The sequence below is a fragment of the Nomascus leucogenys genome, chromosome 3 (assembly GCF_006542625.1).
Source record: "Nomascus leucogenys isolate Asia chromosome 3, Asia_NLE_v1, whole genome shotgun sequence".
NCBI lineage: Eukaryota > Metazoa > Chordata > Mammalia > Primates > Hylobatidae > Nomascus > Nomascus leucogenys.
In genome coordinates this window covers 44360914-44385449 of record NC_044383.1, presented here as the reverse complement: position 1 = coordinate 44385449, position 24536 = coordinate 44360914, and the positions used below count along the sequence as shown (strand labels likewise).

The following is a 24536-nucleotide window of genomic DNA, read 5'->3' as shown; positions in this document are numbered from 1 at the left end:
ACATCAGTGATCCCCTACAGGGAGGGCCTCTCAGAATAGAGAAAGAACGTGAGGACCAAATGCTATGAACAGATTTAGCTTAGGGTAAATACTTTTAGTCTATATTCCCCCATTCTAAAGACCTAGACTCTCCACTCTCCCAATCCCCAACCCTCCTGCCAAAAATAAAGTATATATAATATATCCCACAGAGGTTTAAAAAAAGAAAAAAGAAAAAAAAGCACACAAGAAGTCAGGGGCAGACCCAGGTGTAGCACCAAGGTCCCCTAAGTCTCCTTTCTATTACCTGGGAGCATATCAAGACTCATGCTCACTTTCTTCATATTCCAGGGCACTGCACCTTCCCCTGCAAGTGTGATACACACAGGTAGGGCATGTGACTCTGAGTGTTTTAACCACTGTATGGAGAGAGAAGTCTGAAGGTGGATATAGGAGGAGAGCTCTCAGCATGTTTTACTGAGATTCTTGCCATCACTTAACAGTGATTCATATTACTAATTCATGAACTATAATTTTAAGAAAAATAATACAAAACATTTTTCTTTATACAGTGTCTGAAATCAGTATACAGGGGTTATTCTTTGGGGGAAAAAAAAAAGGAAGGAAACCAAGATCATATGCTCACTCTAGCATAAAATATATGTTTTGAGTGTTTTGAGAACAGGAAAAACTAAAAGCTCTCACTATAACTCATCACTCATTTTATAACATATTTATAAAAAGGAAGCTTAATGGTATATATCTGTAAACCATAAAAATCTCAAGAGTTAGAAATCAAATTTCAAAAAAAATGGTTCTCATGGCCACCTAAACATTATTAAAATCTTATTATAGCTAGAACACATGGAAGAAAAAAGTTAAACTAGGGTAAATTAAGAAAAAACAAAGCAAATAATAATACAACGCTCACATTAACACAAAGGGTTTTTAAGCTTCCTTTGAATAACAATTTGGGCAGGAATTGAGGCAAAGATGGCTCTTTTGCCCCTATAACACTTAAATTGAAGAATAAATAGCTATCTAACTACCTTAATCTAAACCTTAATTTCCCCAAGAAAAGTCTCCAGAAACAAAAAAATGTTATAGAATAAGCTACATCTTACTTGAACCCAGGAGGCGGAGGTTGCAGTGAGCCAAGACTGCACCATTGCATTCCAGCCTGGGCAACAAGAGCGAAAGTCCGTCTCAAAAAATAAATAAATAAATAAATAAATAAGCTACATCTGGAGAGATAATTGAATAAAGATTAGATCCTTCTTCTGATACCTGCTTAATAATTTCAATCAGTCTGTCTAGAAATTCCTTTATCTGCACTGGAAACTGCAGTTTTGCTTGAGTTATAAAACGAGAGAGAGAGAAAAAAGATATACATATATATGTACATATATACTTTTTAAGCCAAAGCTACAAGAACTTTCATATATTCATAGTGATAGTAATTATCAGGACACGTGCACATGAAAATCAGCTTGGCAATATATATCAAAATCACAAATGCATATATCCTGTGATCCAAAAATTCTATTTCTGGGCATGTGTCATATAAATAAACTTTCACACACAAAAGTTTATTTACAGGATCAATATTTGTTAACAGAAGACTGAAAATAGCACAAATACGCATTAATAGGACACTTGGTAAATAAATCATGATACAGTCATATAGTGAAATACCATGCACCTCTGGAAGGGGTGCTTTATGTATTGTATGGAAAGATCTCCAAGATATTAAGTAAACAATTCAAAGAACAAAATAGTGCCATCTTTTGCATTAAAATGGAGGCAAGGGAAAAATAAGAATCTGTGTTTGTATTTGTTTCTAATGAGATTTTTGGAAATAAAAAGATTTTAAAATGAAGTTATTTTAGAAAGATACACAAAAAAGCAGGAAGTAGGGAGTGAGAGAGAAGGGAGGCATTTCACTGTATGTCTTCTAATTCTATGATTTTTAGATTATGTTAATTCAAAAAAATTAAATAACTTTTAAATAGCAAAAGCCATCTACTTAATGCTCAAAACATTTCATTAAATAAGATGCTTCCTTAAAAAAACAAAGCCGCAGAGATTTTAGCATATCCTCGAATCTGGCCTTTGAACAAAAAATTAGATGATGCTTGTCCTTACTTCTTTAAAAGAAAATTATTTTTCTGTGCCTTGCAAACCTCAACACAGTTAGTGCCTTGGTCTAAAAATAATCCCATTTCAATGTTTTCAAGTTAAATCTGAACTTGGTTACTAACACAAAACCCAGACAAATTCTGGTTTTTACTTTTAAGAGCTTTCCCATACCTTTGTCAGAATGGTTCTTCCTCCCATGAGGAATTCGGTTAAGGCACAGAATATATCCATCTTCTGTCTCAACTAGGTATTCTTCACTAGGGAATCCCCAGTAAGAGATAATTTCACTCTGAGGAGAAAAAGGACGATGAAAATTGGGTGGACAGAATCTGAAACAGTCTCCCACATTAACAAGCAAAGGAGCAGATAAACTATGTTCTCCAGGCTTTAAGAAAGCATTTGTCACTGAAATTTTAGTCTGCTAAATCTAGTAGCCAACCCCCCATCACAAGAGTAAATCCCCCCTTGTTTCACGCTTGTGTTCCACCTACAGGTGTTTGGTTAAACTTCAGTTTCATCATTCTAGCATGTTTTATACCAAATTTGTCTAACTTTAACACAGCTTGGGCCTCTTTGTTTCCATCCTGCCTACGGGGCACAAATAAATGCTCATTTCTTTCTTTTCTAAATATCCCAGCTAGAACTGTCAATGTATAAAACACTTTCTTTGTTTTGAGAGATCCCCTACTGGCGAATAAAGCATAAAAAATATTAACCTGTTTTTATCAATGGACTAAAATAATTACATAGAATGTCAAGGTGGGATGGAAGAAAAGTTGAACAAAATAGGGAATTATGGTCACATTCACTTTTCTATAAGGAAGGATTCATGGGACAATTGTTAATCAGGGGCTCAGTGGGATGTGGATAATTCAATTATCCAGGGGATTTAATGTAAATAAGTGCACATACCCTCTCTACAATAAGTACTTGAAAGAATTTAATTTTATCATTCTTATTTAAAAAATTATTTTAAAAGTTGGAAAAACTGAGAGGCAAAAGAAAAGTTTTGAGCTAAGAAGTAAAACTTAACTTTAAGACCCTGTTATCAGGTCATACTCTCCTAGCTCCCTGTGAATTTCTCTCTGAGTCCCTAAGCTTGCCTGATTCTTCAGCTGGGTCACTGCAACATCTATTTTAAAGTTGCTGTTTTCTTTAATAATTTGTACTTTACTGATATTTTGTGCCTAAATGAACTATTTCCAGATTTTATTGTTTACTTAAGATTAATAACTTTCAGATGTTTTAATTAGCCGAGTGGTTATTTTTGTATATTTTTTAAACAAAATTTTGCTCAGATACTTGACTTCTGTATAGAAATATGTTCCCTGGGCCGGGCGCGGTGGCTCACACCTGTAATCCCAGCACTTTGGGAGGCCGAGGCGGGCGGATCACGAGGTCAGGAGATCGAGACCATCCTGGCTAACACGGTGAAACCCCGTCTCTACTAAAAATACAAAAAAATAGCCAGGCGAGGTGGCAGGCGCCTATAGTCCCAGCTACTCGGGAGGCTGAGGCAGGAGAATGGCGTTAACCCCGAGGGGCAGAGCCTGCAGTGAGCCGAGATTGCGACACTGCACTCCAGCCTAGGCAACAGTGAGACTCTGTCTCAAAAAAAAAAAAAAAAGAAATATGTTCCCTGGACATACTTAATCACAGCCTTTGTTCAATGTATTCTAAACCCAGCTCTCAACAGCGGTAATGTTCTTGCAACGTTTAAATACTTTCTTATAGTTTAAACAAACTTAGTGAGACTTAAAAATGAAATGAATTAATAAAAATCATAATTTATCTTATTAAGAAGTATATATAACATTAAACTGAGGTTTGTTAACTACATTATTACCTGGTGAGAAAAGCCTAGCAAACTGAATCTAAGATTCAGAGAAATTGGGCTGGGCGCAGTGGCTCACCCCTGCAATCCCAGGACTTTGGGAGGCTGAGGTGGACAGATCACCTGAGCTCAGGAGTTCAAGACCACCCTGGGCAACATGGTGAAACCCTATATCTACTAAAATACAAAAAAAATTAGCCAGGCATGGTGGTGCATGCCTGTAGTCCCAGCTACTTGGGAGGCTGAGGCTCGAGAATCGCTTGAGCCCCTGAGACAGAGGTTGCAATGAGCCGAGATCGCACCACTGCACTCCAGCCTGGGCAGGCAGGTGACAGAGTAAGACTCCGTCCCAAAAAAAAAAAAAAAAAAAAAAAAAAAAAAAAATTCAGAGAAATTGAAAAGCAAAGGAATTATAAAGAGATGAATGCATGGGTATGGCTTCATGTAGCTCACATAACTGGATCTGAGAAATAGATGTATTTTAAAAGTACATAACTTCGAGAAACTTACCACATTCATGTTTGTTTCAGGATCCACAGCTGTCAGTTTCCCTCCAGACCCCTCAGAATGCAGGGTCCAGAGAACCAAACAGACCACCAACCCCAAGAACCGCATTTTCATTCTGTATAACAAAACAGTCTATTATTATTTGCTTGAATTTTACTACACAAAAATATTCTGGTAAATTAATGCTCCCACAAAAAGTTCTGAACCAGATTTAGGGCAAGTAAAAGGTGAAGGGAAAATATGAAACAAATGACTCCAGCCATATCTGAAAGGAGAATAAGGAATTTTTTTATTTTATTTATTTATTTATTTTTATTTTATTTATTTATTTATTTTTGAGATGGAGTCTCACTCTGTCACCCATGCTGCAGTGCAGTGGTGCAACCTCAGCTCACTACAACCTCTGCCTCCTGGTTCAAGCAATTCTTCTGCCTCAGCCTCCCGAGTAGCTGGGACAACAGGCACGCACCACCACACCCGGCTAATTTTTGTATTTTTGTAGAGACGGGTTTTCACCATATTGGCCAGGCTGGTCTCGAACTCCTGGCTTCGTGATTCGCCCACCTCGGCCTCTCAAAGTGCTGGGATTACAGGCATGAGCCACGGCGCCTGCCCAGGAATTTCTTTTTTTTTCGGAGTCTCACTCTGTTGCCCAGGCTGGAGTGCAGTGGCACAATCTCGGCTCACCAAAACCTCCGCCTCCCAGGTTCAAGCGGTTCTCCTGCCTCAGCCTCCAGAGTAGCTGGGACTACAGATGCAGGCCACCATGCCTGGCTAATTTTTGTATTTTTAGTAGAGACGGGGTTTCACTATATTGGCAAGGCTGGTCTCAGATGACTTCGTGACCTGCCCGCCTCTGCTTCCCAAAGGAATTATTATTATTATTATTATTATTATTTTATTTATTTATTTTTTTGAGACTGAGTCTCGCTCTGTCGCCCAGGCTGGAGTGCAGTGGCGCAATCTTGGCTCACTGCAAGCTCCACCTCCCAGGTTCAGGCCATTTTCCTGCCTCAGCTTCCAAAGTAGCTGGGACTACAGGCACCCGCCACCACGCCCGGCAAATTTTTTTGTATTTTTTTTTTTTAGTACAGACGGGGTTTCACTGTATTTGCCAGGATGGTCTCGATCTCCTCACCTCGTGATCTGCCCGCCTCGGCCTCCCAAAGTGCTGAGATTACAGGCATGAGCCACCACACCCGGCCCAAAGGAATTATTTTTAACTAAGAAACCTCCCAGCCATCACCTCCAGTTAATACATGACCTTTGAAGTCCAGCATACCCATTTACCTCCTAACCCCAAAGTTAAAAACAAATTGTTCATGGAGAAATAACAAAAGGCAAGACTTAAAAGAGGATAGTTTGAGAAAAAGAAAGAAACACAAAACTTCTGAGCTTGCTTATTTCCCACCTCTTGCCCTCCACCTGTGATTTAGACATGTTTAAGTTCAGCCACTATTAGCTCTTCCTCCTACTTATGTAACCACTTCTGTTCTTGCCCCAAATTATATGTCAGCATTTAAATTTGTCATTCATGGGAAAAAAGTGAAATGAAAGAAAACAGAGCTTTCAAAAGAAACAGAAAGGAAAAATTTAACCCATCTCTCTCCTTCTGAAATTCTCTAACCATCAAATCAACAAAGACCATCTTGGTTTCTGGCAGTGATGACTCAAAATCACAGCAAAGACCTTGAGGATGCTGAAGGCAAAGTTAAATGCCTCTCCTAAGAACACACAAGTGGTTAGAGAAAAACCTAGGACTAGATCCCAGAACTTCTACATTTTTAAAAAAATAAATAGAATCACTTAAAAAGATGCAGGCATGTATGCCCATATGAAGACTTGTACATAAATGTTTACAGCAGCTTTGGGTGTAATAGACAAAAACTGGAAAAACCCAAATGCTTTAAATGGATGATTGGATAAATTATGGTATATACCTACTACTCAGCTATAAAAGGGAATGAACACAAAACAATATAGATTAATCCCAAAATAATTATGCCAAAAGAAGCCAGATCAAAATAAGGAAAAAAAAAAGTACTGTCTGATCCCATTCATATAAAACTCCACAAAATGCAGTCTAATCTATATTCACAGAAAGCAGATCAGTGGTTTCCTAGGGAGAGAAGGGGCAGTAAGAAAGGATTACAAAGGGGTATGCACAAATGATCTTTTGGAGGTGATGTACAGGTTCATAATATTGAATGTACTGATGGTTTCGCAGGTGTGTACACATGCAAAAACTTATACAATTGTACAACTGAAATATGCCATGCTATTGTATGTCAACAATACTCCAATACAGCTGTTTGTTTTTAGTTTTGTGTTTAAACTGAATATTCCACAAGTCTTAAGAAATTGATTCTCAGGAGATTGCGAAAGTGAACTGACTCCCTTCTGTTGATGGAATTCCTCCTGGGATTATTTTTTTCCAAGAAGTAGTGAACTCTGAAATTCTTTTTTTTTTTTTTTTGAGACAGTCTTTCTCTGTCCCCCAGGCTGGAGTGCAGTGGCGAGATCTCGGCTCACTGCAAGCTCCGCCTCCTGGGTTCACGCCATTCTCCTGCCTCAGCCTCCCGAGTAGCTGGGACTACAGGCGCCCACCACCAGGCCTGGCTAATTTTGTTTTCGTATTTTTAGTAGAAAAGGGGTTTCACCGTGTTAGCCAGGATGGTCTCAATCTCCTGACCTCGTGATCCGCCGGCCTCGGCCTCCAAAAGTGCTAGGATTACAGGCGTGAGCCACCGCGTCCGGCCGTGAACTATGAAATTCTAAACAGGAGCAAACGTTATCGCCTTCAGTGTGCATTGGCAAAGCAAGGCCACTGCTTCTACTTACAACTTTGTACTTCTTCATGATAGGAAGGATTGTACAGTCCCAGGCTATTTTTTATCGTAAATGCAAACTCTCAAAAGTCTATTATTACTAGAGAATAAGGAGTAAATTGAAAGGGAAAAAATTAAAGGAATTACCACAATTGAAAATAGATAGCATCTGCAGGAGCTGCTTTCATTCAGCGGTTTTCCTACAGAACCTGTATCAACTGCCCAGAGGAAGGTCCATGAGAGTAACAGCTAAAGCTACTCAGCTGAAAATCTCACCCGGTTAAGTTTTCCTTCCAACACAACACTACATTCTTAGTATGTTTTTCTCAACATACTAAGCCAAGCAATTCTTACAAAGAAGGAGACACTGTGAAAATCTGGAAGGAGGGGGGGAAAAAAACCCTCCGGGCTGAATTAAGTGTGCTTTTCTGGGCTGTATTAACACCGTTATCTCAGTTCTTTAGACTTTGTAACAATCTGACTCAGCTTTGTACCCCCAGGACCAAGAAAAGTGCCACGTATATATTAGATGCATAGTACAGATTCTGAAAAAAGATAGGAGCAGTCCAACAGTTCACTGGCAGAAGAAAAGGCACCAACGCAGCATGCTATTTAGCTTTCTAATAACAACAATTATTACGACTCCCATTTAAGCTCTTGCGAGGCGCCAGCCACCGCAGGCAGCGCTTCTGATCTACTATGTCAATTACTCCTCCACCGACCCTATGGCAGTACCATTAATTCCATTTTTCAGGAATCTGAGGTTCACCCAGCTGAAGTACTGGAAGCAAAGTGTCAACTGTTCAAAAAGCAGTATCATTGGGACTTTAACCAGGATTGATGCCCGAGTCTGCTTTGGACCACGCCGTTGGCTAACAAGAAAGGTAGGATGGGATGCCTGGAGGAGCTAATGGGAGAGCACGAGGATGCAGAGAGAGGAATCAGACATCCCTGCTGTCCTCGCGGTCCAGGAGCACTGGGCAGCTTCACTGACCGGCGACCGCGCCTGTCCAGGAAAGTGGACAGCGCCCAGGGAAGAGAGCTGAAGTTGCCCTGGCTGATTGGCAGATGCCTTGAGCCAACGCCCGCAGAAAAAGCACCCGCAGGCACCCCAGGCAAGACTCGCCGGGTCCAAACGCAGAGGGTCTTGCCGGCCGGCAGAGCCTCGGGGCGCGACCCTCCCCTTGGTGGAGGCACCAGCTTCCACGCCGCACCCGCACCTGGCAGCGCCGCGGGGCCGGCACTCTCACCTGGAGCTGTCCTGCCGGGCCGCTGTCTCGAGTCGCAGTGCCAGCTCTCAGGGGCCGGGGTGCGGATAGGGGACCTGCATGGGGCCTGGTCGGCCTTGTCGGGAGGGCGGGTGCCCACCACCCTCGGACTATTCGTTCAGCCAATCAGAGCAGCCAGCCACCGGGAAGTGCCTCGGAGACTCCGCCCCAGCCCAGCGCGGGCGCTCGCCAGCCCCCCAGTTGACCCCACAGAGCATGCGCCGTAGGCGGTTCTAAGAGATGGAGCCCGTTCTCCGCCTCCCCGGCTGACAGGTCCCCAGCTCTACCAGCGCGTCGCCTACGCATGCTCTCTTAGCAAAGGCTCTCGTAGGCGGCCTTCTGCTCCGCTCCCGAAGCTCCTGCAGGGCTGGCACCTTCTGCGCCTGACAGAGAGCATGTGGGCTCTATAAATGAAAGTGAATCATGGGCTCCATTTAAAGCGCTTATCATTGTGCCTGATGCAAAGCAATCTTGCTGCTTTAAATTTTTTTATTATTATTAAATATTTGTTAAAAGAGGAAACAATGTTCAATATGCACATATTATTTATTATTTTCTAAAACAAAGATTTTATTGAGCACCTGCGAAATGCCAGGCATTAGTAAGACAGTGGAGATATAGAAACCAACCAAACAAGGTTCCTGTTCTCTTGTATATATTCTGATGGGAAGAGACACATCATGAGTAACTATATAATACATGAGGTGGTGATAAGTGCTATAAAGAACAACAAAAACAAACAAACAACAACAACAACAAACGACAAGGGGCTGGGCACAGTGGCTCACGCCTGTAATCCCAGCACTTTGGGAAGCTGAGGAGGGTGGATCACCTGAGGACAGGAGTTCAAGACCAGCCTGGCCAACATGGCGAAACCCCGTCTCTACTAAAAATACAAAATTAGCGGGCATGGTGGTGTGTGCCTCTAATCCCAGCTACTTGGGAGACTGAGGCAGGAAAATGGCTCAAACCAGGGAGGTGGAAGTTGCAGTGAGTGGAGATCATGCCACTGCACTCCAGCCTGGACAACAGAGTGAGATTCCATCTCAAAAAAAAAAAACCAGGAATAAGAAGGAGGATGATATGTATATGGTAATCAGAAAAGAACTCTTATGAAGTGACATCTGAGCACAGGCAAGGAGGTAGTTAACAGCCTTAGATACTGGAGAAAGCACATTCTGGGTGAAAATAGCAGGTACAAAGGCCCTGTGGTAGGAATGTTCCTGGTGGGTCCTAGCCACAGTGGTGAGGTCTTTGAGGCTAAAACAGAATGTACACAGTGGAAAGTAATAGAACATGAAGTCCTAGAAGTCTGGTGCCTTGGGAGCCACTTGTCAAGATTTTACCATGTCTTCTAAGATGAGAAGCCAGTGGAATATTTTCAATAGAAGGGCAGCATAATCTAGTTTAGAAAGATCATTCTGAACTACAGAAGCAGGGAGACTAATTAGAAGGTGTATTAGTCTGTTCTCATGCTGCAAATAAAGACACACCCAAGACTGGGTAATTTATGAAGGAAAAAGGTTTAACTAACTCACAGTTCCACAGGACTGGGGAGGCCTCACAATCATGGTGGAAGGCAAAAGGCTTGTCTTACATGGCAGCAGATGTGAGAGAAAGAACCAAGTAAAAGGGTTTTCCTCTTATAAAACCATCAGAACTTGTGCGACTTATTTACCACCACAAGAACAGTATGGGGTAAACTGCCCCCATGATTCAATTATCTCCCACCGGGTCCCTCCCACAACACGTGGGAATTATGGGAGCTATAATTCAAGATGAGATTTGGATGGGGACACAGCCAAACCATATCATTCTGCCCTTGGCCACTCCCAAATCTCATGTCCTCACATTTCAAAACCAATCATGCCTTCCCAATAGTCCCCCCAAGTCTTAACTCATTTCAGCATTAACTCAAAAGTCCACAGTCCAAAGTCTCATCTGAGAAAAGGCAAGTCCCTTCCACCTATTAGCCGGTAAAATCAAAAGCAAGTTAGTTGCTTCTTAGATACAATGGGGGTACAGGCATTGGATAAATACACCTGTTTCAAATGGGAGAAACTGGCCAAAATGAAGGAGATAAAAGCCCCATGCAAGTCCAGATCCATCAAGGCAGTCATTTCTTAAAGCTCCAAAATGATCTCCTTTGACTCCATGTCTCATATCCAGGTCACACTGATGCAAGAGGTGGGTTCCCATGGTCTTCAGCAGCTCTGCCCCTGTGGCTTTGCAGGGGAGCCCTTCCTCCTGGCTGCTTTCACAGGCTGGTGTTGTGTGTCTGCAGCTTTCCCAGGTGCAGACCTGTGGCCCTCTTCTTACAGCTGCACTAGGCAGTGCCCCATTGGGGACTCTGTGTGAGGCCTCCGATCCCACATTTCCCTTCTGCACTGCCCTAGCTCAGGTTCTCCTTGAGGGCCCCACCCCTGCAGCAAACGTCTGCCTGGACATTCAGGCATTTCCATACATCCTCTGAAATACAGGTGGAGGTTCCCAAACCTCAATTCTTGACTTCTGTGCACTCACAGGCTCAACACCACATGGAAACTGCCAAGGCTTAGGGATTGTACCCTCTGAAGCCATGGCCTGAGCTGTACTTTAACCCCTTTTAGCCATGGCTAGAGCGACTGGGACACAGGCTGGGACACAAGTCCCTAGGCTGCACACAGCAGGGAGGACCTGAGCCAGCCCACAAAACTATTTTTTCCTCCTAGGCCTCTGGGCCTGTGATGGGAGGGGCTGCCTCAAAGGTCTCTGACATGCCCTGTCAGACATTTTTCCCATTGTCTTGGCAATTAACATTTGGCTTCTCATTACTTATGCAAATTTCTGCAGCCAGCTTGAATTTCTCCTCAGAAAATAGGATTTTCTTTTCTATCATATTGTCAGGCTGCAAATTTTCTGAACTTTTATGTTTTGTTTCCCTTTTAAAACTGAATTCTTTTAACAGCACCCAAGTCACCATTTCAATGTTTTATTGCTTAGAAATTTCTTCCCCCAGATACCCTAAATCATCTCCCTCAAGTTCAAAGTTTCACAAATCTCTAGGGCAGGGACAAAATGCCCCCAGTATCTTTGCTAAAACATAGCAAGAGTCACCTTTACTACAGTTCACAACAAGTTCCTCATCTCCATCTGAGACCACCTCAGCCTGGATTTCATTGTCCATATCATTATCAGCATTTTGGTCAAAGCCATTCAACAGTTCTCTAATAAGTTCCAAACTTTCCCACATCTTCCTGTCTTCTTCTGAGCCCTCCAAACTATTCCAACCTCTGCCTGTTACCCAGTTCCAAAGCCACTTCCACATTTTCAGGTATCTTTACAACAGCACCCCACTCTACTGGTACCAATTTACTGTGTCAGTTCTTATGCTGCTAATAAAGACATACCCAAAAGTAGGTAATTTGTAAAGGAAAGAGGTTTAATTGACTCACAGTTCCACATGGCTAGGGAGGCCTCACAATCATGGCAGAAGGCAAAAGGCATGTCTTACATGGCAGCAGACATGAGAGGATATGAGAACCAAGTGAAAGGGGTTTCCCCTTATAAACCCATCACATCTCATGAGACCTAGTCACTACCACGAGAAAGGTATGGGGAAAACTGCCCCCATGATTTAATTATCTCCCACTGGGTCCCTCCCACAACATGTGGGCATTATGGGAACTACAATTCAAGATAATGATTTGGGTGGGGACACAGCCAAACCATATCAGAAGGCTACCACAATAGTCCAAGTGAGAGTTAATAATGACTCGGACCAGGACGGTGATAGCAGTGAAAGTGGAGAAAAATAGGCAGCTGTAGGTATGTTTATAAAGTTGAACCAACAGGACTTCCTGGTGGGTTGAATACAGGTATGAAAGGGACAGTAGCATCAAGGATGGCACTAATGGAGTTGCCATGAATTTGAATGGACAAAGTACCAGGAAGAACAACTTGAGAAGGAAATTAGGAGTTTGTTCTAGATGTGTTGGTTTTGAGATGCCTGTTAGAGACCTGTATCAACTCAGGCCATGTCAGGAAATAGAAGCCACTCTAGGCATTGCAAACAGAGGACATGTTTACACAGGTAATGACATTGCTGAGAAGACAAACAGTGTTTGGGTGGCACAGAAATTGTTAGCAACAGTGGAAAGAGCTGGGGCATTATTGGATGAAGGAAGTGTCACACCACAGACCAGAAGTTGAGCAGCAGTCTCTGTCAGAGACACTACTCATGGCCAAGAAAGAGAGGAGCTAGAAATAGCTGGACCTCCCCTTCTTTCTTCCTTCTTCCTTCAGTCTTCCACAAGTCCCTTCTGAGGATCCTAGGCAGGCTAAAGCTGGCTGACACAAGAGCCTGCAGAGGTCAGACCACTCCACCCTCCACAAGACAGAGCAGAGCAGAGGTAGGACAGGGAATGGATTTGGAACAAAAAGGAGAAGATTGGCAAAACATTCACATGGAGATGTTGAGTAGGGACTAGGATATATAAATGTTGTATTCAAGCTCCAGGCTAGAGATATCATTTGTGACTAATCAAATTAGAAACAGTATTTAAAGACATGAGGCTGGAGGAGATCCCCTGTAAAGTAAGAATAAGTAGCAAAGAACACACATAGAGATTCAGAAGATATAAAAGCTGAGAAGACAATGAGGTTGGAGGAGAACTGAGTGTGTTGTACTTGACATGAACTGAAGAAAGAAATTTCATGAAAGAGGAAATGATCAGCCCAGGCAAGTGCCAATGACAGCTTCAGTGAAGTGAGTACTGAGAAATGAGCAACAGACTGAGCAGCATTTCTGTGTGTCAGACATTGGGCAATATAGTTCACCTTTCTAAGCCTCAGTGTCTTCCCTTGTAAAATGGGTGTATGAAGGTAGTTTTGAGGATTGAATGAGACACTCTATGTAGAGGGCTTAGCACAATTTCACAAAAGTAAAAAGTGATGCAGCCCAAAATGCAACCCAGGCAAACTAAATCCAGGTTGTCATCCATAAGTGAATGAATGAAAATATAACCACGAAGTTCCTTCACCCAGGTAGGGGAAGATTTCTCCTACTTCCTGCTTTGGGCCATTGTGATCCACAGTGACTGGCAGATGACCCATACCTTTTCCATGTTAAACTTAATAAAAAGAGAAAACAGACTGTACAGAAGAAAATGATATTTATTCAGGTTTGCAATGGGAATAAGTGTGCCGTATTATACTATGTGCATATTTAAGGAAGTTAAGATAAGGGGAAGTTTTTAAAGGCAAAATGAGAAAGAATAAGTTGTTTTGAATCAATTGTCCTTGGCTACAAGGATCAATAACAAGTGTAGCATTGGTCCAAGGTCTGACAGTTGCTGAATAGACATCCTTGCAGAAGTATTTTCTGTGCAAGGCTGCATTTTTGGCAATCTTTTGTGATAGTTCTGATTTTCAGGCATATGTGTGAGAACACTCCCTTTATGGCCTTCCATGGGTCCATTTGCCAGGACTTTAATATAAAGGACCTCATTTTGATTTTGACAACTTTCACAACTATAAAAAGAAAGTTTTACAGAAAACAGGAGGTAGCAGTGGTGTGTGTGTGTGTGTGTGTGTGCATATATGAACACGTGTGTTTGGGATGGTCACTTTATATCATAAGCCAGACTGGTGAATTAAAGACAGAAACAATACTAATAGCAGTTCTGCTTCCAGCAAAGATAGAGTAACAATGACCTGGTTTACTCTCCTACTTTAAACAGCTAAGGTGGAAAAAGTATGAAATGATAGTTTCAGACATTGGACAACAGAAAGTGCAAAAGAAAGAGCAATCCTTGAGAAAAGGAAAACAAATGAAATGATCCCTGCAATGCCTCAGATAATTGCCTGGAGAGACTTTCCAGGCTGTAGTTCAGGGAGGCCAAATCCAAGCAAAATCCAGCAGTTTATCTAAATAGAGGAGAAAAATGAGAATCAAAAAAGCATTCTCATCTGGCAGTAGGAATTCTCATAAGGCAGCAGAGTTGCAGGGCAGAATGCTGGAGCAGAGAGAGCTGAAGAGAGAGAGGCAGTGGCGAGCTGCAGATGGGTTCCTTCAAGTCTTTAACTAACAGTTTGCATGTGAAGAAACTATGCTAGACCACAGTGTAGTGGAAAGAACCACCTGCAAACAGTAAGATCCCCAAGGCTCACACAAAACTTGGAATGGTTTAAGTTACAACCAGCCAGAGTGGGAAAACATTGTAATACACAAGGCACTCAATAAAAGATTCATAAGACTATTGTCTCAGTATTGGAGCAAGATCAGCCCTAAGTTTAGGCTGCCTTTTAAAAATAAGAATACTGAATAAGAATAAGAATACTGAATACTGGGAAGTAGACCCCCAGTTGATTTTTACCAAGGTTCCATGACAATTCAATGGGGAAAGAATAATCTTTTTAACAATGGTGCTAGAACACTTGAATAGCTATATGCAAAACAATGAACCTAGACCCTTAAGTCATAGAAAAATTAACTCAAAATGGACCGTACACATACATTTGAAAGTTAAAACTATAGGAGTTCCTGGAAAAAAAATTGGAGAGAATCTTAAGGAATTTGAGTTTTGTCAAAGGTTGTTTAAATACAACACAAAAAGCACAACCTATAAAAGAAAAAATATCAACAAATTGGACCCCTTCAAAGTAAAACAACTTTTTTTCTCTAAAAAAAAAGACATATTATAACCATGATGAGATACCACTTCATACCCACTAGGATAGCTCTAACAAAAAATACAGGTAATAACAAGTGTTGATGAGGATGTGGAGAAATGTGAACCCTTGCACACTGCTGCTGCAAATGTGAAATGGTGTGGCCACTTTGGAAAACAGTCTGTCTGGAAGTTTCTCAAAAGGGTAAACATAGAGTTATCACATGACCCATCAACGGCACTTTCAAGTATATACCCAATAGAAATAAGAACTGATGTTTACATAAAAACTTGTACATGAATGTTCATAGGAGCATCACTCAATATAGCCAAAAAGTGGAAACAACCATATGTTCATCAACTGATGAATACATGAATAAATAAAATTTGATATGTTCATACAATGGAATATTCTTCTATAATTTAAAAATGAAGTACCGATACAAACTACAACATGGATGAATCTTGAAAACATTATGCCAAATTTAAAAAGCCACTCACAAAAGACCCTTCCACTTGCGTGAAATGTCCAGAATAGGCAAATCCCTGCAGACAGCAAGTAGATTAGTAGTTGCCTAGGGATGATGGTGGGTTGATGGCTAAAGGATCGGGGGGGAGAGGAAGTTAGGGTGATGAAAATGTTCTAAAATTAATTGTGATGATAGTTGCACAGCTCTGCAAATATACTGAATGCCATTGTTCCCTTTAAGTGGTGAATTGAATGGTATGCAGATTGTATCTCAGGAAGTTTTTTTAACTTTATAAAATGATTTGGTCTGCTCCTTAAAAACCAAAAACCCAATCAAAAATGAGCAAAATATTTGGACAGACATTTCACTAAAGAAGATACATGGATGATGAATAAACATGTGAAAAGATGTTCAACATCGTTAATTACTAGGAAACTGCAAATGAAAGCCACAATGAGATAACACTATTCTACCCACCAGGATGGCTAAAATTAAAAAGTATTGGCAAGGATGTGAAGCAGCTGGGAACCTCTTTCATTGCTGATGGGAATGTAAAATGGTACAATCACTTTAGATAAAAGATTATAAGTATATCTACCATATGGCCCACCTATTCTACTCTTAAGTATTTACTCAAGAGAAATGAAAGTGTTTGTCCACAAATGATCAAAGCAGTTTTATTTGTAATAGCCAGAAACTGGAAACAACATAAATGCCCATCAACAGGTAAATGGATAAACAAATTGTGGTGTATCTATACAATGGAATATTACTCTGCAATAAAAGAATAATGATCTTCTGATGCACACAGCAACATGAACGATTCTTAAAATAATTATGCTGAGAGAAAGAGGACAGACAAAAACAGTACATGTCTCATTTCATTTTCATAAAAATATAGAAATTGTAAATTAATCTACAGTCACAGAAAATTAGTGGTTTCCTGGAGAGGGGACATTTTTCTTTGGGGAGGAGAGGAGGCTGGATGACAGAGAGGCATGGGGAAACTTGGAGGGAATAAATATATTTGTTATCTTCACTGTAGTGATGGTTTCACAGGTATATACACATGTGAAAACTCATCAAAATGTACAATTTAAATATGTGCAGTTTAATCTTCATCTGTCATACTTCGGTAAGCCTATTTAAAAAAATACTAATAGTTACTATTTATTGAACCCTTGCTATATGACAGATATAATCCTAATACTTTACATTCATTATCGTGTTGAATCAGCAACCACCCAACAGAGGTGTTTTCCCTTTCTTCAGATGATGATATAGAGACTCAAGCCATGAAGATGATATTTAAACTCAAGAAGCCTAATGCCAAAGATCCAGCTCTTCTTCACTAACGAGAATTTAACCCATTTTCATTCAGCCGTTCTTTGAGTGACAGGCCACTCCCCTAAGGGTCGGAGATTCCGAGCTGAACAAGGATACCTGACTCCTGCCCTCAGTGCATAGTGGAGGAAGCAAGAAGCTGGGGAACCTGAGGCTCAAAACAGGAAGGCCCAGCTCACCTGGCTTGTGGATGAGAGGTTGGGTAGCTGTGGAGAAGATTGGCTGAGCTGATTAGAACCGAATGTTGTCTCACCCTTCATTGCCAGCAGGAGGCAGCAGTTCCCCAGGAAGACCGTGTCTGGGCCTATGCACGCTTGGGCCTCCTACCTGGAGGTGCCGACACATTCTGGTACATGGGGCCTCAGAGTCTCACAGGCCTTTGGCTGTGTTTTCCCCACCTCCACACACATTTCAGTGCTTAACAATTCAAGGCCCTCCATCTCCGTGTGCTCAGTAAAGGGAAGGAGGCTTTACAGAGCACGTACAGGGCAGACTGCCCTGCCTCCCAAAGGGAGGCAATTTAAACATGTCCCATTCTGTTTTGTATCAGTTGGAAGCGCTGATAAAAGGTTTACTAGCATGCACTTGAAGATGGAGTTCAGGTATCCAGGACGCTCCAGGCTTTGACCCGCGATGGTGAGCAAGGGTTCCTCTTCCTTTTCCTATGCTGGGCTTCTCAGTCAGTTTCATCACAAAAGGTGAAAGGTAGCTAGTAGTGACACATTCCAGCACCAGAAGAATTTCTAGAAATTATTGCCTAAGGGTCTTTAATTTCCAGCCCATAGTTGCCTTTGATTCCTATTAACGACATGTATGGACACCTACTAAAGAACTAGCCTGGAGCTGAGGACACAGATATGACTAAGTCCAAGCTTTCAGTGCCCTCCTACATAAATGTGAGTAATTGGATGTGATGCCTAGTCCAGAAGTCATAGCCGGAGGCCCTCAGATATGCATCCTTTGCCAAAATAGCTGGACCCTCTGGGTGTTCTAGAAATTCGAATTAGTAGTCAACAGTTAAAAATCAGAAGAGCTCAAGACCAAACTGGCCAATACGGCAAAACCCCATCTCTACTAAAAATGCAAAAATTAGCTGGGTTTGATGGTGGATGCCTGTAATCCCAGCTACTTGGGAGGCTGAGGCAGGAGAATCGCTTGAACCTGGGAGGCGGAGGTTGCAGGGAGCTGAGATCGTGCCATTGCACTCCAGCCGGGGTGACAGAGCGAGACTCTGTCTCAAAAAAATTAATTAATTAATTAAAATTAAAATTAAAAAAATCAGAAGAGCTCACATAAAAATATATAATCCTGACTTCTCTTGAAAAATAGAGAGAATGCTGGCTCTTGATTACAAGATGAAATAAATGTCTTAGAATTGTGGGAAAACTCATTGGCATAGGTCAAGTCCAGCCCCCTCTCAGTGCAGAGGAGAACAGAACTCTAGTCTCATTCTGTACCTTCTATGGCTTATTCTTATTCTTCCTTGTTCAGACCTGTGCATCTAACACTAGTTTATATTGAATGGTCTGAACTTGCTGGGATACATTAAGAAATTCTATTGCTGCCCTGCAATGTGCTATTCCTGAGCTCCCCTCCCTATCCCTTAACAGCCCGGTTGATTTTTTTGCCGTAACCAATCCAATTCCAATTTCATTTTTCAATTAAAAGTTTCTCTCCCTCTTTTACTTCAGGCCTGCTTAAGATGAAGTCCAGCCATAGGAAGGGGTATGTGATCTGTTCTTTCCCTTTTCCCAGGTCTTTCCTTACCCACCTACCCAATGCTTACTGCTGGCTTCTTCAAGCTAGAATCAGGGAAAGATGAGATAATAGAAAAGAAGATTTTTCTTGTTACCTGACTAGTGTTGAGGACTTGTAAACTCCTGGTATTCCCTATGGGAAAGCATACGATTGCTGGCTCTCTCATTTAGCACACACAAATGGACTGAACTTTCCAAAACACAAAAATCAGAATATACCATCTGGCAGTGGCAAGCTACTATGCAGGCAATGAGGCATGAATTAAACAGCATTGAGTTTCTAGTAAGTCTTCCCTCAGTGGCTTCAAGTCATCCCTGGAGTCTGCTCACATTCTCTTTGCCTCTGCATTCTCCATTCAGCACTTGTTGGAGTCTCTCTTTTCTTTATCTCTCTGTACCTAGAGCCTAAGGCTCCTAAATGACACCACAGTGAGCAAAGGGTCATGGAAACTCAGTATCTTTCTTCCTGTCTGAATCACAGCTTTGCTAAGCAAACCTTGACATTTTTATGTCTTCATTCTGCAGATGTCATCAGAGTATCCCAGCCTTTTTACAACCTTGCTATGCAAAGAATGGTCCCTGGCCCAGCACCTTGAGATCACCTGGGAGTATGTAAGAAATGCCAAAATTCCGGCCTCACCTCCAAACTACTGAATCAGAGTCTGCAAATTTATCAGAGCGCAGGGTGACTCACATGAGGAATGTTTGAGATATATTAAATGTGTTTTTCATATTTGTAGTAAATTTCATCAAAATAATTCCAAACTCTTTCCTCACATTTCCTCAGAAATCCCAGTGGGCCCTTGTCTAGGATTCCTCTCAGTTGACAATCACTTTTTGTGAAGGGAACAGTAAAAACTGCCAAGCCCAATTACATGTGCAGTTTTTGGAGTTACTTTAAAACATACTAACATGTTGCTGTTGGCAGCTGAGGCAGAATAAAGGGGAGAGGCAACTAGAGATTCCATCAGGTCTTCATGAATTCCTTACCCATTTCTTCCTAGAACTTCTCTTCACATACAAAATAGATATCAGTGTATCAGGGCCAATTTGGCTTTGACTTTCGCTTCTCTTCCTCCTAATTGCCCTTCACCACCTCCAAGACTCCCTCAGTGAACTTTGTTAAATGAACTGCAAGCCTGTTGGTCCATGAATAGATCCTGAATTTCTGCTGGATGACAACAGGTTTGGTTTTGCTGCAGGGATGATGACCTTATTCCGACTTTAGAAAGATTATAAAAACAATAGAAGGTTGTGTTAGTAGTATTGGACTTTACTTACTAAGTGCTCCATTTTGTGGGAAATTACCAGAGATCTTTTGGTGGATTGCTACCCAAAACTACAAATACCACTTTTAATATGCTTGCATCTTTGGTTGGTTTTATGTTCAAGAAAACAACTTCATCTCTGTGATCCTTTCTATTTGCCATGGTAAAAACTCTCCTGTCCTCTAACCCTACCAAACATATCATGCAAGAGCAATACAAAACCTACACAGAAAGTTATGATTAATCAAAAGTTGCTTGAGAAGCATAGATTTAGTTCAAAGAAGTACTGATAGCATATGGAACTGTCATAAGATCCTTAGGGTGTCACTTTTCCAGCCAGAAACCTGTGTGGCTGTTGGCACCTTTGCCTGAGCTTTACTCAGGCCTGCTGGGCTTGTTTTGCCCACTCAGCCTGGCAGGCTGTGCTTGGCTCACGCTAACCAACCAGATCCCACGCCTTCCAAGGGCAAGCCAGGTGTAGAGTGGTGAGAGGTGCATGAGCAAGTGAGTGTGGGGTCCAGCCACTGCAGAGAGTCAGGCAAGCCAGCTGCTCTGGTGGGGTGGGCAGCTGCAGGCACCAGTATAGATGCCAGCTCTGTGCAAGCCTACTGCTGGATCAGATGCACCACAAGCAGCTTCTGCTATGGGCACCCAAGTCTAGATGAGGGGAATGTGCTGGCATCCAGAAACTTGGAGATGCCAGAAACCACAGCACCCCAAAGAGGGTGTCACAGCCCTGGTTTGGGGAGCCCCTAGGTTTGGGCTCCTGGAAGGGCCTCTGCTCTTCTCTGCTGCCCTTCTCTCCTTCTCATTGCCAGCAACATGGCAAGCAGGCGGGGTGGTGGGGGCATGTTTCAGCCCTATTTGTGTTACAGCTCTTTCAGTCCCACCATTCAGGGGGTCCTGAGTTCTTGTCCAACATCCAGGAAGAATGAGATATGCAGACGATTGGAGGGTGAACAAGGTGAAGAGGTCCTTTATTGAGCAACAGTACAGCTCTCAGGAGACCCAAAGTGGGCAGCTCCTTTCCACAGGCAGGTCATCCCAACAAGTGATCAGCTCTCAGTGGAGAGGAGACCCCCAGTGAGTAGCTCCTATCTTCAAGTAGGTTGTCCCAATGAGTGTGCAGCTCTCAGTGGAGAGGAGACCCAGAGTGGGTAGCGCCTGTCCACAAGCAGGTAATCCAAATTGTGTAGCCCTCAGCAGGGAGGAAACCTGGAGTGGGTAGCTTCTGTTCACAGGCAGGTTGTCCTGACAAGTGTGCAGCCCTCAGCAGAGAGGATACCCAGAGTGGGTAGCTCCTATCCATAGGCAGGTCATCCTGACATCTGTCCAAATCTGGCCAAGTCCTGGGTTTTTATGGGCTCAGAAGGGAGGAAGTGCATGCTGATTGGTCTATGGGTGGCCATGCATGGGCCCAGAAAAAGCACCATAAGTTCTCACTCTGGGCTGTGGACACCACCTGGAACTGACAGGTTGGCCCCCAAGCTTCAGGCCCTCCCCGGCTTCAAGGTGGTGCTTCACTGGGACTGTCCCTTTCTGCCCAGGGGCCCAACTGCTTCCTGCTGCCATCTGCATGTCATCCACGGCCCTGGGCTGTTTGTGCTGAGGGGAGCCTCAGCATGCTAAGCAACCCTCAGCACCATCCTCTTCAGCCTCCCTCCCATGCTCATTGGCACCCAAAGTCTGGAGGAGGTCCAGGCAGCAGGGGACTGGCATGTTTGTGCCACCTTGAGCACACCCACACCTAACCAGGTCACAACAGCACCCAGGCTTGGCCACAGCTTTGTTCTGGAGTGGGTGCCAGGAGTAGGGAGAGGCCAGGCTGTAGGAGCAGGCACTTCTGAGCTTGCAGGGGCAAGGGGCAAAGGGCGGGGTGTGGGGGCGGTGGGGAGTGGGGGCCATGGGGTCCTGGGCCCCCAAACTGCAGGGATGCCCAGGGCTGCAGCTACAGCTGGGCAGCTGTAGCTGTGCCTGGGAGGGCGGGGCTCCTGACCTGCCAATACGGAAGGGGACAGGGCTCCCACCAGCTCCATGGAGTACACAGTCCTGGTCACACCTCCCCTGGTGCAGCTGGCATCTTCGCAGAGGCCACTCCAGATGGGCCACTGCTGCCATCAGAATCAGTAAACATATCCTTTTGTGGAAAATCATTTTTGAACAATGTATAAGTAGCTTTCAACTACATAAACCAAGTGATACAGAAAAGTGCTTTTGTTCTTTGGGACTTGAATTGGAATTATTGTACTTTGCTTTTACATTTTTAAAACATTGTTCATAGGGTCAATTAATATCTAGTGAGTACTGATAATGTGCAGTCTAGTGTCTAACACTGGGAAAGATTGGAAACTCATGGAAGATGTTGTCCATGGTGCTTGACTATAGACAAACCTTTTCCATTGGCTGCTTCTAAATTGCAAGTTCTCCAATCTTTGCTGTGTTCAGACTTGTAAAATAGCTCACTAGTTAATGAGAGAGACCTCAACATTAGGGAACTAAAAACCAAATAAGATGCTATGTTATTATTACAGGTGGAGCATCCATTACCCGAAAATCCAAAATCCTAAATGCTCCGGGATTCAAAGCATTTTTGGGCCAACATGAAACATTCCATTCTGACCTCATGTGACAAGTTGCAATCAAAATGCCTGTGTACAACAGTTTATTCAGCATCCGTAAGAAAGAACCTCTCAGCCCCTTTCAGCTGTGATATATGTTTTCTACACAACCTCAGATTCTCACATAAAAAAAATACCTTGTACAGTAACTTTTTAATCAAAACACAGCATCATAGATGGAGACTGAAAGCCTGCTGTTGTTTGTTGTTGCTGTCATTTAACAGCTGACGCAGATATTCCAGCGATGCTATGGTGCTGTTTAGTTACCCTAAACACATTCTTTCTCACTGTATTAATGATATATCTTTTTTTACTGTAAAATTCTTATGTGTGAATTAATGTAAGAAAATGACTGTGTATTGGGAGCATATAAATTCAGAGTCAAGAATGATGGTGATGCCAAACAACCACAGATTGTCCACATGTGTGGCTGAGATAGTGACACCTTTACTTTCTGATGATGGTTCAATGTACACAAACTTTGTTTTATGCACAAAATTATCTAAAATATTATATAAAATTACCTTCAGGCTATGTGTATAAGATGTATATGAAACACATATTAATTTCATGTTTAGACTTGGATCCCATGCCTGAAATATTATGTATATGCAAATATTCCAAAATCTGAAACACCTCTAGTCCCAAGCATTTTGGATAAGGGATACTCAATCTGTACTTTATGTTATCTTGAGTAGTAAATAAGGGGGCTTTATAAAAAAATGTTTTACTCATGTCTGACTATTTTCTATTTCCCAGTTTCTAATTAAAGAGGGTCTACCAAGTAACCTCATAGATCTGTTCCAGAGCAAGAGTGGTCTATAAAATGCTCTGTGACTTAATGTCTGTGTTTGCCAGAAGCTCTGTGTATTGCCTGAGAACTGCAAAGAGAATTGCTTTTGTGTAATTATTCTGAGATAACAGTGTCTGTAAAACTGCGGAGTGCATCCAGATTACCATGCAACATGCTTTACAAACATTCCTGAAGTGTATCTAGTCTATCCAGGACAGAGAAATAAGGAATGGGGAATAAGGTGTGGGTGGCTATGAATGTCAAATAAAATATCTTTGTTTATAACCATCAAGTTTACTCCTATACATTATCTATTTTTATATTATCTTCAACCCTCCTGTTCATATGATGTTTCCAAAATATTCAATGTCAGCTTTATGAACACAGGAATCACAACTTGTAAGTCAGGATCCTAACAAGGGCATTCAAAATGGAATGATTCAAAGAGAGCTGATTTGCAAACAGACTATTTAACAGTTGTTGGGCAGGGGAAGCATAAGATAGTGCAGTAGCCCCAGGTAGTAGCAGTTCAGCTGTTAACCACCCTTAGGCTCAAAGAGATGAGATTGTACTGGAAAATGGAAGGAGAAAGTCTCATAGAAGCTTCCTTGAAAGGAAAAGTATTCCTCAATAAACTGACACAGCCTGCTCCAGGCAGTCCCAGCAGGGAGAGAACCAAAGAAATAATTACTCTACCATCACTTTCTCCTTCCTTTCAATCTCCTGCAGGTGCCACCTGTCAACAAAACCCAACCAGTAGCCGCAGGACACCAGAACTTGCAAGTATAGTCTCTGCTGTAAGCCTCCCACTTTACAGGGCAGGGTGGAGAATGATGGAAAGTGGAACTCAGGGGAGATAAGGAATAGGGAATAAGTTGTGGGTGGCTATGAGTATGAAACTTAAAAATCTTTGTTTATGAACATCAAGTTTACTCCCACAAATTATCTATTTTTAAATTATCTTCAACCCTCCTGTTCATGTAATGTGTGCCCCAATACTCAATACTACATGTGAGATATCCTTCATATGATCTTTATCCACTCTCCTTTGGAAGAGGAAAATAGGAGGTCCAGGATGGTA

The 24536-nt window shown here is 42.3% G+C and overlaps 1 protein-coding gene across 1 annotated transcript in view; it reads right to left on the bottom strand.

The window, feature by feature from the left end:
* The window catches only part of LIPA (lipase A, lysosomal acid type), a 38497-nt gene extending 29793 nt beyond the window's left edge, over nt 1-8704 (bottom strand). The window contains exons 1-3 of the mRNA XM_003255196.4: nt 8538-8704; nt 4463-4574; nt 2290-2407 (exon numbers count right to left, since the gene is read on the bottom strand). Coding sequence (XP_003255244.1) covers nt 2290-2407; nt 4463-4573 — 229 coding nt within the window. The 5' untranslated portion in view covers nt 4574; nt 8538-8704. The remainder of the gene's footprint in view (nt 1-2289; nt 2408-4462; nt 4575-8537) is intronic.
* Between the last annotated feature and the right edge of the window lie 15832 nt (nt 8705-24536).